Raw genomic sequence first — 13,839 nt, forward strand, 5'->3', positions numbered from 1 at the left:
TATCAGGGGATCAAAAATCCATCATCACCGAATGAATCAATAATTCATCCTTCATTGAAGGGATCAAAAATCAATTCTTCATCGAAGGGATTAATAATTCATCCTTCTTCGAAGGGATCAACAATTCATCCTTCATTGAAGGGATCAATAATTCGTCCTTCATCGAAGGAATCAACAATTCATTCTTCATCGAAGGAATAAACAATTCATCCTTCATCGAAGGGATCAATAATTCATCCTTCATCGAAGGATATTCGCTAAAAATTTTCTTAGGCATTCAGCCTTAGAACCAGCTAGCTCCAGAGCTACAAACTCTGACTCCATAGTAGATCTAGCAATGATTGTATATTTAGCTGATTTTCAGGATATTGCACCATCACCTAAGGTGAACACATATCCACTAATGGATTTATCACATCTGAATCAGAGATCCAGGCTGCATCACAATACTTTTCTAAAGTAGAAGGAAATTCGCTTTACACGATGCCATAATTCATGGTTCCTTTCAAATATTTCATCAGTTTATTCAACACAAACCAATGCTTATTATTGAGATTATGAATATATCTACTCAATCTACAAACAATATAGGCAATATCAAATCTAGTAAAATTTATCAAGAGCAATAGACTTCCAATAATTTGAGCATATATTTAGACTGAACAACTGGGTCACCATAATATATCTACTCAATCTACAAACAATATAGGCAATATCAAATCTAGTAAAATTTATCAAGAGCAATAGACTTCCAATAATTTGAGCATATATTTAGACTGAACAACTGGGTCACCATAATATATCTACTCAATCTACAAACAATATAGGCAATATCAAATCTAGTAAAATTTATCAAGAGCAATAGACTTCCAATAATTTGAGCATATATTTAGACTGAACAACTGGGTCACCATAATATATCTACTCAATCTACAAACAATATAGGCAATATCAAATCTAGTAAAATTTATCAAGAGCAATAGACTTCCAATAATTTGAGCATATATTTAGACTGAACAACTGGGTCACCATAATATATCTACTCAATCTACAAACAATATAGGCAATATCAAATCTAGTAAAATTTATCAAGAGCAATAGACTTCCAATAATTTGAGCATATATTTAGACTGAACAACTGGGTCACCATAATATATCTACTCAATCTACAAACAATATAGGCAATATCAAATCTAGTAAAATTTATCAAGAGCAATAGACTTCCAATAATTTGAGCATATATTTAGACTGAACAACTGGGTCACCATAATATATCTACNTATATATATATATACACACACACACACACACACCATTTTCAATCCTTATTAACTTACTTCACCCAAATCTTTCATATCAAAATTAGTAGACAAAAATAATTTGGTACTAATCACAATATTTAAACTTGTACCAAATATAAGCATGTCAACAACATATAAGCATATTATCATATAATCATTGTCTACCATTTGGTATAACACATATATCCACTTCAACAGAATGTCTTTCAATAAGACTTGATCTAATTTTTCATGTCACTGCTTAGGAGCTTGTTTAGGCCATAAAGAGATTTAATTAACTTACAATCTTTATTTTTTTTGTCCAGAAATAATACATCCTTCAAATTGAACTATATAAATTTCTTCTTCTACATCAGCATTTAAGAAATTTGTTTTTACATCCATTTGATGAATAAAAAGCTTGTAAATTGATGCTAAGGCAATTAATATTCGAATAGAAGAAATTTTGGGCACTGGTGCAAATGTATCAAAATAATCAATATTTCTTTTTTGAGAAAATCCTTTGACTACTAACCGAGCTTTATATTTATCTATAGATCCATGTTTTATTTTTCATAATAGAATCAATTTCAGTTTTTATTGCCTCTTTCAAAATTTAGCATCAGAAAAAGATATAGCTTCAAAATAATTTAATGGTTCATTATCAACAAGAAAAGTTTGAAAATAATTTTCATAAGAGAAACTCTTTTCTTGGCCTTTTACTCCTCCGTAGTTCCTCAATATTTGAGGTATTTTCATTATTATTTTTTCACAGGTGCATGAGAAATTTTATCACAAAGTAGAAAAAATATGTTCAAAAAATTCAGCATTCTTTGTCTCAATAATAATATTGCAATCAAGCACATTACTTTTCAAAACAAGAAATCTACACGCAACAATATGTTCAGCATATCCAATAAGCAAGCAACTAATCAGCAGTTTTAGAACATATTTGATTGCATGCTTTAGGATCATTTTTTATTCTCGTTCGAGATTCAGGTAAAAGAACTTTAGCAAGTCACCCCCACACTTTTAAATATTTCAAGTTAGGTTTATAATCTTTCCACAATTCATAAGGAGTTCTACCAGTTCTTTTATGAGAAAATTCTATTTTGTAAGTGACATGCAGATAAAACTGCTTCACCCCATAAATTATAAGGGGCATTTGAACTAAATAACATTGAATTAAATCATTTTTTTTAAAGTTCTATTTTTTCCTTTCATCTACTCCATCAGACTCAGGTGAATAAGGCGGGTTACTTCATGAATAATTCATTCTTTTTCACATAAAACATTTAAAGATACAAATTCTCCACCTCTATTAGATCGAATTCTTTTGATTTTCTTATCATGGTGATTTTCAACTTCAGACTTATAAGCAATAAAAGCATCAAATGCATCATGTTTATTTCTGAGCAAATAAAATTTAGTAAATCTGAAAAATCATCAATAAAAGTCACATAATATCTTTTACCAACTTTAGTCATAGTCTGTCTCAAATATCCAAAACAGTGTGGATCAAAGACAATAATTCAGTTTCTCTACTTACTGAAAAACATGACTTTTTAGTAATTTTAGCTTCAACATATATTTCACATTTATCTGAATTACTCTAAATCAAGTGTTAAACCAAGAGACTGCACGTTCATATATGAGACATTAACATATTATAATAAGAAACATGCAAAAGCAAACATAGCTTTAATGTAATCATCAAAATTATTTAAATTTAAATCATGTAAGCAGTAAAATGATCACAAATATTAAGCATAAATAAATCATAGTCACAAATTCATTGCCCACAAAAATATTATTTTTAGTCAATATGACCCCATTATTTTCAAAAGAAATCTTCATTCCACATTTTTCTAATAATTCCAAAGAAATCAAATTAATTAGAATTTTAGGAGCATGCAATACATCACTCAATGCCGAAGTTTTACCAGATGTGAGTTTGAGAAGAACTTTTCTTTTTCCAAGAACTTTAGTTGTCCTTGAGTTACCAAAATAAATAATTTGTTCTCCTTTTTCAACTTGGATGTATGACACAAAATCAATTTTGTTTATACAAATGTGCCTAGTAGCACCAACGTCTATCACCCAGTTTCTCATATTGGCCACAACATTTATTTCTGAAATGATCGCAATAATCAGATCATCCGTTTTAGCTAAAGTTATTTTTAGCTTAGCGGGATTGTCATTTCTTTTCAACATGCTTTTGCATTGATGTTTATTTTTCATGAAGGTTCTTATTTTTGGCATTGAATTTGTAACTAAGTCTATTTACATACCTGTAATTTTCTTTACCGTAATCCTCCGGTAGAATGACTTGAATAGTACCAGTCAAGGTAACAACAACTTTACTGTCCTCAATACCATCAGTATCATCAATAGTTTCAAGACACAAGTCATCAAAAGTTTCGGGATAAAAATTATATGCCAATAGTTTCTTAGATTGTTGGGGAAATATTAGAAATTTCACAATAATAATAATAATAATAATAATAATAAATAACTTTATTGTTTATCAAAAGTTAGTCCTGAAAATAAGATAAATATTACTATGAAGATATATAAAAATAGTGCAGAAAATTAGATAGATACTAGAGTCGTGCTGGGCACTGTCTAAGAAACTATTTCAACGATGTGAAATGTTTTCCCAGGATTAAACAAGCACTTCCCTATCTTAAATAAATAGAGGTAGCAGGAATTTGTAAATTAATTATCATCACCAAGTTATTAGGGGGAATTAAAATAAACTAACCATTAATTTGAAATAACCCAAAGAGGGGAACGAGAAAATGAAAATATAGCAGAATGTTAATTTCAATGTATACTTTCCAACAAATGGAGGAGAAGTATATATAGATCAAAAGGGGAAAAAGGTCAATTATGCCCCTAAACTATTGGAAAATGTGTAGTTATACCCTCCGTTTAAAGTTTGGTTCACTCATGCCTTCGCCATCCAACTTTTGGTCCAAATATGCCCTTATGGGCGTTAGTTGTCATGTTGGACATATCCAACTCATTTTTCATTTCTTTAAATGCCACATGAAATTGTCAATTTGTCATGTCATTTTGACCTTACCAAATGACATTTATATGAAAATGGAAAGATATTTGGATTCATAAACACTTAATCTGACCCATAAAACAACCCCCTTTTAAATAAATTATCCGATCGATTTCAACAATTTCGTTTAATTTTTATTTTTTCGATAAATTCTGAAAATGAGTAAGTATTAATAAAAAAAATAGAAAGAATATGAAAAAAATATAAAATTAACGCCAAATTCACAAATAATTATAGTAACCTTAAATTCAATTTGAACACTTTTTTAAAAAAAAAAAATTCGATAAATCCCGAAAATGAGTAATTGATTAATAAAAAATATAAAATTAACGCCAAAAATTAAAAAAATAAATACAGTAACTTTAAATTCAACAATTTTTTAATTTTTAATTTTTTTGGCAAATTCAAAAAATGAGTTTATTAACAAAAAATATGAAAAAATATATAAATTTCGCAAAAAATTTACAAATAAAAAATAGAAAAATATGAAAAAGATATAAAATAAAAAAATTGTTGAAATTATTGAATTTAAAGTTACAATATTTATTTGTGAATTTTGACGTAAATTTTTTATTTTGTTTTCATATTTTTCCCTTTTTATTAATAAATTACTCATTTTTGGGATTTGCCAAAAATATAAAAATTTAAAAAAATTGTAGAATGAAATGTTACTATATTTATTTGTAAACTTTTGGCGTTAATTTTTTTTTTCATACTTTTCATATTTTTTATTAATCAATTACTCAGTGAGATTTACCGAAAAAATAAAAAATTTAAAAAAATATTGAAATGTTAGATTTAAGGTTACTATATTTATTTGTGAATTTTTGGAGTTAATTTTATATTTTTTCATATTTTTTCTATTTTTTATTAATCAATTACTCATTTTCGGGATTTACCGAAAAAATAAAAATTAAATAAATTGTTAAAAATGGGTCAGATAGTGAATTTAAAAGGAGTTGATTTATGGGTCGGATCAGGTTTTTATGAGTCCGAATATCTTTTCATTTTCATATAAATGTCATGTTGTAAGGTCAAAATGACATGACAATTCCATATGACATTTAAAGAAATGAAAAATGAGTTGGATATGTCCAACATGGCAACTAACGCCCATAAGGGCATATTTGGACAAAAAGTTGAACGGCGAGAGATTGAGTGAACCAAACTTTAAACGGAGTGCATATCTAGACTTTTTCGAATAGTTTAGGAGCATATTTAACCCTTTTCCTAATCAAAATGTGTCAAGAAAGTTAAAAGAGAATGACATACACTGTCAACTTTACCATTTAATATTTTTAACACACTTTAATTATTTGTCTTCGTAAATACACTTAATAAAATAATTTTTTGAAATAAAATATTTCGCTAACAATCAAAAAATTATCTTTTGAAATGACAATATTTTTCTAACAAAATTAACAATAAAGTATGAATATCTTAAAATGACGAAAAATCGATCCGTACTAGTTTAGAGGTTAGAAATTAGAACGATCCTTCAAATTTCGTAAGTCGTACTCGTAACTAAAGAATGGTATTGCAATACAATCATATGGATCTTTAAGAAATGTCATAAATTATTACCTCTCTATCAATAAAATAAAGTTTAATAGCTTCCTAACCAGGTTGGAGCTAAGTGGGATGGGTTCGAACGAATTAACTAGCATTTTAATAGAATTTGTCTTTGTATTAAAAAAATTATTCCCTCTATTCCAATTTATGTAACACTTTTCATTTTTAAAAAATCAAACATTTTGAGTTTGACCGAAATTTTGCGCATGAAATCTTTAATTTTTTTAAAATGAAATTTATATATTTGGAAACTACGTAAAAAGTGTTATAATTCACAGTAATTGATAATTCAAAATGTTTTTAAAATCCATGAAAAATTTACAGTCAAAGATCGACTTGTTTGAATCTCGAAATCCGAAAAATGTCGCATGAAACAGGACGGAGGAAGTAAATAAAAAAATAACTATATATATATATATAAGGTTGACACATCGCAATTGGTTCTTTAATTATTATTTTACACCTAGAAACAACACAAAATAGTCACAATCTTGGTAAAATTATTAATAATATTTAAATGAAAAAATCGTAATCATGTACATAATTATTTGGATCGATCAGGATCACCAAGAAAAAAATAAATCAGAAATGCATATGAAAGTATTAGATGTTTAGCATTAATTAAAGAAACATAATCAAATAATTTAACAAGTAAATCTTAATCAATAACTATCGTTTTGCCATGAACTATACGCATGAAGGTATCCATTCTAAATATTTATTTATACTGTCTACGCATTAGTAATAAAAAGGAAACGAAAAAAAAAAAATTACTCCAAAGAGATACTGGCATACCCCTAAATTCTCCCGAAAAGGGTCAAAAATATTATTAAATCACTTTTATCCTCCGTTTAATTTTAGTAACAATTATACTTCATCATCTAATTTTGTGATTATGTCTGAAATCTTATGAATAATTTGCCTAGAGAATTTTCTTAAGTGAAAATTATTTTTAAATAAAATTGCTAAGAGCACCAAAAAATCAAAAACAGCCCTCTGGATGTCGTTGCATTAAACCGCTTCATGTCAAAGCATAAATATGTGTGAGACTCATATTAAGATGGATGTTCTTAAAATATAACAATGCTGTCTGGAACAGTTTGCGCTCCATTGACTATTTAACCGAGTACCTGCTACGCCACCAGCAGAAATACCATATAACTATACCTATCGAGGCTTAGATAGATGTGTATAGTTTGTACTCAGATTGTTGTGTATACACAAAACAGAGATACAAGAGGTTGTCCTCTCCCCGCCCAGTAGTTCCACAACTACTCTCATAGATACATCCTAAAATACTTTCTTGGAAACATCTGCCATGCCATTGCCATGTTAGGTTGCAACAGTTGCACCCGTGATCCATGCAAATGGTCTTGCAGAAACCATTCATCCCCTGTTTCCCCAGAACTCCATCTTCAAAAGAAATCACTTCCACATCTAAATGGACAACCAATTACATAAGCCATCTAAAAGTGTCGACAAACAAGCATATCGATTGCTAATGCAAAATATTCTGAAGATTAATGATTATCCAACCAAACATAGATTAATTCGGAAATATTCCACGTCCAAGCAGTAACTTCACTGTACGAATGTTCAATTCAAAGTCATCATGAACCATAGAAAAAAAAAAAAGGGGGGGGGGGGGGGTTCACAACACAGCAGGCTCCAGAACAAGAAATAGTTAATCCATACATATGAAAGAATTCCGAACATATGAATTTTATGTTTTAATATTGTGTCTTTCCCAATTTAAAAAGGAGTTACCATATTAAAGGATGGCTTTGCTGCATCAGGTACCTCAAAAACCATCATAGCTGGTGGAATCAAAACCAGAGGAATATCATGTTTCGAGGTCTTTCTTGTTAGCTGGAGGAATAAAATCCATCAGAATCTTTTTAGATCAGAATCTAACCACACAATGATGAATGACCACCTCATAAACTTCAATGAGAAGTAAAGAAATGGTACTAAAACAAAGTCGAAGGAAATGGGCAGTGCTACATTTATCGATACTTGATAAAATTAATCATGACACCAGGTAGGGGACTACAAAAATGTCAAAAGTGCAAAAATGCCTGTTTCAAGGATGCAAGAATATCAAAAATCATATGTGGGCATAAGAGAAATGAGTCCAGAGATTCGTTGGACTTGAAACAACATACTACTAAAAGTGTTCAATACAAACACATGTCAGAATGGATGAATAAATTGAAGTTATACTGATATATATTTTAATAACAGAGAGACACACGTATCTCATATCTCTTAGAACAATCTGTCTCCATACAAACATGATTACAAGTTCACAACTACCCTCTACATTACTAAGATGCATTATTTATCATATAATAGGATGACATATAACTACATTAGTAAGATGCATTATTTATCATACTATAGGATGACCTATAAGTACTTAACAACATTTATAATAAGAACATATAACTTCTAGTAACTATTAGAAATTGCCTCACAGATAACTTCCATTACCTTGTAAGAAGCTGCTCAATCCTCCAGTTCTTTTATATTTCCTTGCCTTTTCCACCTTGAATAAGTATGGAATATACATGGCTTACCAGTCTCATATCAACAATTGTCATATACATTGTGTACTTCTTTCACATACACCATTTTGCAATTACAAAGACAAAATGCATACCTTTGATTTGTGTCTACTAAAGCAGATAAACGTAAGGTAAATACATTCAACAATCACAGGAACTGTAGAATCTTTGGTTTCTAACGATAAATATGATTTACCAGAATCAATTTTTCTCCAAAAGCTAAGTCAGTGTAACTTGTCCAGAAGTATAACATAAATGCGTTAAACAAAATGTCAGCAAAAACCTTTGAACTCGTTAGACCAGCAGCATTAGCGGGAAGTAACCTTACCAGACTGCTAGCAATATCGACAGAAATGAAAGAAAAAAGCAATGAAGCAACAAAATATTTATCCCGTAGAATTGAACATTTGCAGATCTTCAAAAGCACTACAAAACTTCCAAGTAAAAGATCTATATTAGCTTTCAAAAATAAATGGCACAAGAAATGTTAGCGCCAAGTGCTAACTCACATCTTTATGACAAACAAAAAAATTCAATCATGTGAAGTTCCTCAACAGTTATAAAGCTGGCTAGATTGCTTACAGCTATATCTCGAACAAAATCATTACTGCGCAACATTACTCTCATTAGACTTGATATCACCGAGTTCGACTTTAGCCAAACCAAGCTCCTCCTCTATCTTGGTCCAAACTTTCACCACATTAGCAGGGAACTTCTTCTTCATTGTCCTGATCATTTCTTTTGCTTCTTTCGCCTTTGAACTCTTCGCCAAACCATGAACCAAGTACTTGAGTGTATTGACATCTGGAATCTTGTTTGCTCTCACACTTTCTCTGAACACTTTATACCCCGTCTCGAACTGTTCATTCTTACACAAATAGAATATCAAAGTTCTAAAAGTTGAAGCATTTGGATTGCACCCCTTTGTCTCCAAATCCTCATAAACCTTCTCAGCTTCATCCATCATCCCATTCCTACAGTAACAAGACATCAAGTAATTGTAACTGATCGTGTCGGGTTTTAAGCCTACATTGCTCATTTCCTCAATCAAAACCTTCACTCCTTCAGGATCACCACCCTGAATGTTCATAATCTTTACATTGTAAGCACCAACATCCGGACCGCAACCTCTCTTCACCATCTCATTCCAAACCTTCTCAGCCTCATCACACCTTCCTCCCTTGTACAATGAGTTCAATATGGTTGTGAAAGTAACAGCTGTAATTTCAACACCTTTCTCTTCCATTTCCTTAAGTTTCTCCATTGCCAATTCAGGCTTCCCCATTTCACAGTAAGACCTGATCAATACACCATACGAAACTTTGTCAGGTAAGAATCCATGCTTCTTTGGCATTTCATCAAACAGCTGGGGAACGCGATCATAAAATTTGGAGTTCACACAAGCTGAAAGAAGCACGTTGAACGAAACTGCTGATCTAGGGGTACCTAAATCGTCCATTTGAAGATAAGTTTTAAGCGCCTGATCAAACATTCCAGCTAATCCATACGAACGAATTATAGAGGAAAGGAAGGGTTCCTGGGTAATTTTTTTGTCATCCTTGTGAGACTCGAGAAAGGCTTCGATGTCGGAGAAACGATGGGATTTAGCGAGGCGTTTGACTGTGTATTCTTGTGCATAACGGGAGGATAAAGGGGAAGTGTAATGGTTAGAAACAGAGGAGTAAATCTTTAGTGCTTTGTCTGGATCGTGCTCACACTTTAGCTTGGATTTCGCTTTGGAGATAGAGATGGTTGCGCCGGATGTTGAAGAAGCAGCGGCGGTGGCGGTGGTGGCGGCGGCTGCGGCCGAGGTTGAGAGGTGGCGCGCCAGGCGCAGGGAAATGGAAGAAGACATTAGGGTTTTAGCCGGTTTTGGGTGAACAGTGAAAGGTTTTAGGACGGCGGAAGGTTACTGGGGTTTACAAGAAAATGAGAATCTTGAAGCATTTAGAGTGAGTTAAAAAATAAGGAATATCTTTTTCAAATTTTTCTCTTTGTTACAAATCCACTTAATTGGGTGGATGTTTCTATTCATCTATTCCTAACGTAATATTATATTAATATATCGCTTAATTAATATTTTTAACGTAATTTGTTTAGCATTGTAAACGGATGATTTTACATCCTATAAAAGGTATGCTTCACCTTGTGAATGACACACTTGAAGAATTGAAATAGTATTCTCCATTCTATACTTCCATCAACATTTGTCTATCATTATTATTTGTGTATTTTTGTATTTTTCTTTCATTTTATAACACATTATTAGCACGAATCTCTAACTAACTGAGATCTACTTAATTCGAAATTAATTTCTAAAAGTTAATCAACTTTCTTTTAGAGTCAGGTATACATTTATGTGTATATAACATCTCTAATAGGACTTGCATAAATCTTTGATTCGTATTTTTATTACTGCATATATAACTTGCTTTAGGTATCATTATGATACTTTACTGGGTGTAATAATCATTGGGCGTAATAATCAATACGTTTCAAATTTATATTGTTATGTTATTTATGCTACTAATTTATAACTCTAAATTTAATACTAAGCAATATGAATGATAGTTAGAATACTCGTAAGTATTTTCTTGTCAAACATTTTGTTTGTCATAAAAAATATAATATTGTATTAAATTCAACTTGAAATTATTACTAAACTTTGATATTAATTGAAACTAGTAATAAATACTTAAACAAGTATAAAATATATTTAACTCTTACTATTCCAATGCTTCATCAGTTTATATATTTTTTTCTAACATTAATGTTCATGCATATAATGTATTTTATACTCATCCATTACTTTACTATTTAAAGTATTAATTTGTCATTTATAATAAACAAACCAATATCATAATATTAACTCAAAATTATTTTATGATAGTTTTCATCATGTCGAATTTGTCAAAACTTGAATTTGTGACACTTGACATTTCTGGAAAGAATTATTTGTCATGGGTACTTGATGTTGAAATTCACCTTACCGCTAAGGGTTTTGGCGATAGTATAATCAAATAAAATACGGTATCAAGTCAGGATAAAGCGAAATCTATGATTTTCCTTCGTCATCATCTTGATGAAAGCCTGAAGGTTGAATACCTAAAGGTGAAACATCCACTTGAATTGTGGATAGGTCAGAAGGGAGGTATGACCACCTAAAGGCAATTGTATTACCAAGGGCTCGTTATGAGTGGATGCACTTACAATTCAAAGATTATAATACCGTAATTAAGTATAATTCTGATGTATTTAGAATAACTTTCCAATTGAAATTATATGGGGAAAAAATAAAAGATGAGGACATGTTGGAAAAGACACTAACTACTTTTCAATGCCTCTAATATGATATTACAACAGCAATATCGTGAAAAAGGTTTTCAAAAATACTCTGAACTGATCTCATGCCTTCTGGTGGCTGAGCAGCATAATGACCTTCTAATGAAAAATCATGAAGCTCGTCCCGCTGGAAGTGCTCCAATACCGGAGGCACACGCGGTTGAAGCACATGACCAGTCTGAAATAAGACAAATAATCAAGGCCATGACAATGTGTGTGGGCGTGACAAAGGCAAAAGATGATATAATATTCGTTGAGGTGATGATTATTACAAAAGGGAGAACAATATAGATTCTCAAAATAATCCTTCTAAAGGAAAGGGCGATCACTTTGACCTTAAAGGTCACTAGAAAAATGAATGTCGGGCACATAAGCATTTTATCAGGCTATATCAAAATTCCTTTAAAAAAAAGGAAAGAAAGGTGATATCTCCTCTTCTAATGCCCGGGTAGAGTCATATTTGACTCTCAAAGATGATACTCAGGCAGGATCTTCTCAAAAATATAATGAGAATGTTAAGGCAAACTTAGCATTGAAAGATGATGCTTTAATGGGCTCAATATATTGCTTATCTGGAAGCTGAAAACTTTTTTGGGGATCACAACTGAGATTGATAATTGAGCTAGGAAATGAATAATGTTTTTATGTATTTTTAATGTCTTGATTAAAGTTTATGTACTTAAAATTTCTTTTTTAAATTGTGTACTTCTTATTATGTATTTTTATTCTTACTAAGATAAATAAATTTCTCAGTCTTCAGCTGGATCTAAGATGAGTACTGGAGATATGTGTTTTCTGGACAGTGCCACAACTCATACTATTAAGAGAAAAGTAATATTTCTCTTATTTAATAATGAAAAGGGCATATGTTAATACAATATCCGGTAGTACCACTACAGCAAAAAAAGTCATTAGCGAGGAAAATTTTGATCGTTAAAAGTTCAAATCAGATTGCTAAATGTCAATAACGACAGGAACAAATTCGTCTTCGCCCGTTGTTAAAAGATCTGTCGTTAAAAGTTTAACAACGGGGTTCTTTCCGATCGTTAAAAGTACATTTAACGACCATACAAATTCCGGTCGTTATATGCCCTTTTTTGCTATCGTGTTTTCCCTTAGTTCATGCGCTCTTAACGATCAAATTTTCTATCCTTAATGGTCATTTCATTATTTGATATCCATTTGTAAATAAGCTTTGGAAACTCCATTTTAATTTGCTATTATACAAATGTTAACTTTCCCATTGTTAGTTAATACAGTTAGACTGTTAGTTTTCCTATTTTTTGTTAATACAGTTGGTTAAATAGTTTAGTATGCACATGGTTTGTTAGCTGCAGATTCAGTTAGTTAGTGTGTGTGTGTTGTAAACGTGAGTGGAATGATTAGAGTTGGTTAGAGGATTAACATTGCTGCAATATATTTGTATATATATATACAGATCACATGTATGATCCATGAATGAAAAATAACAACTTCTTCCTTCTTTCTCCTCTTCTTCTTCTTCAAACTCAGCTTATTCCTAGAAGCTTCAATGGAGTAATTTCGAACTCCTAGCTAGAATTTGTCATGGTATCAGAGCAAGGTTAGATCAGAACAGTGTAGGCTGAGTGTAGGCTGTGAAGAAGACAATAACAGACAACAATGGTGGCTGGAAGAATTGATCCAAATGACCCACTTTATATAGGCCCATCAGATGCTTCAAGTGCAGTTTTGATTCCTATCAAACTCACAGGACCTGAAAATTATGGAGTATGGAGTAGATCAATGAGAATTGCTTTGACAGGGAAGAGGAAAATTGGATTCATTACAGGAGCTTGCAGCAGATCTTTGTATCGAGATGAGTTACATGAACAGTGGGAAACATGTAATGCAATTGTGCTATCTTGGTTGATGAATTCAGTTAGTGAAGATCTCCTAAGTGGAATAGTATATGCTACTAGTGCTTATACAGTTTGGCAAGACTTGAAAGAGAGGTTTGACAAGGTTAATCGAATGAGGATTTATC

The 13,839-nt window shown here is 31.2% G+C and overlaps 1 protein-coding gene across 1 annotated transcript; it reads right to left on the reverse strand.

The window, feature by feature from the left end:
• Positions 1–8,862: 8,862 nt before the first annotated feature.
• On the reverse strand, positions 8,863–10,518 carry LOC107008898 (pentatricopeptide repeat-containing protein At4g36680, mitochondrial-like). Its single transcript, XM_015208109.2, has one exon. The coding sequence runs from the start codon at positions 10,345–10,347 to the stop codon at positions 9,097–9,099; it is 1,251 nt and encodes a 416-aa protein (XP_015063595.1). The 5' UTR covers positions 10,348–10,518; the 3' UTR covers positions 8,863–9,096.
• Positions 10,519–13,839: the final 3,321 nt, after the last annotated feature.

Source organism: Solanum pennellii, chromosome 2, assembly GCF_001406875.1.
Source record: "Solanum pennellii chromosome 2, SPENNV200".
Classification (NCBI taxonomy): domain Eukaryota; kingdom Viridiplantae; phylum Streptophyta; class Magnoliopsida; order Solanales; family Solanaceae; genus Solanum; species Solanum pennellii.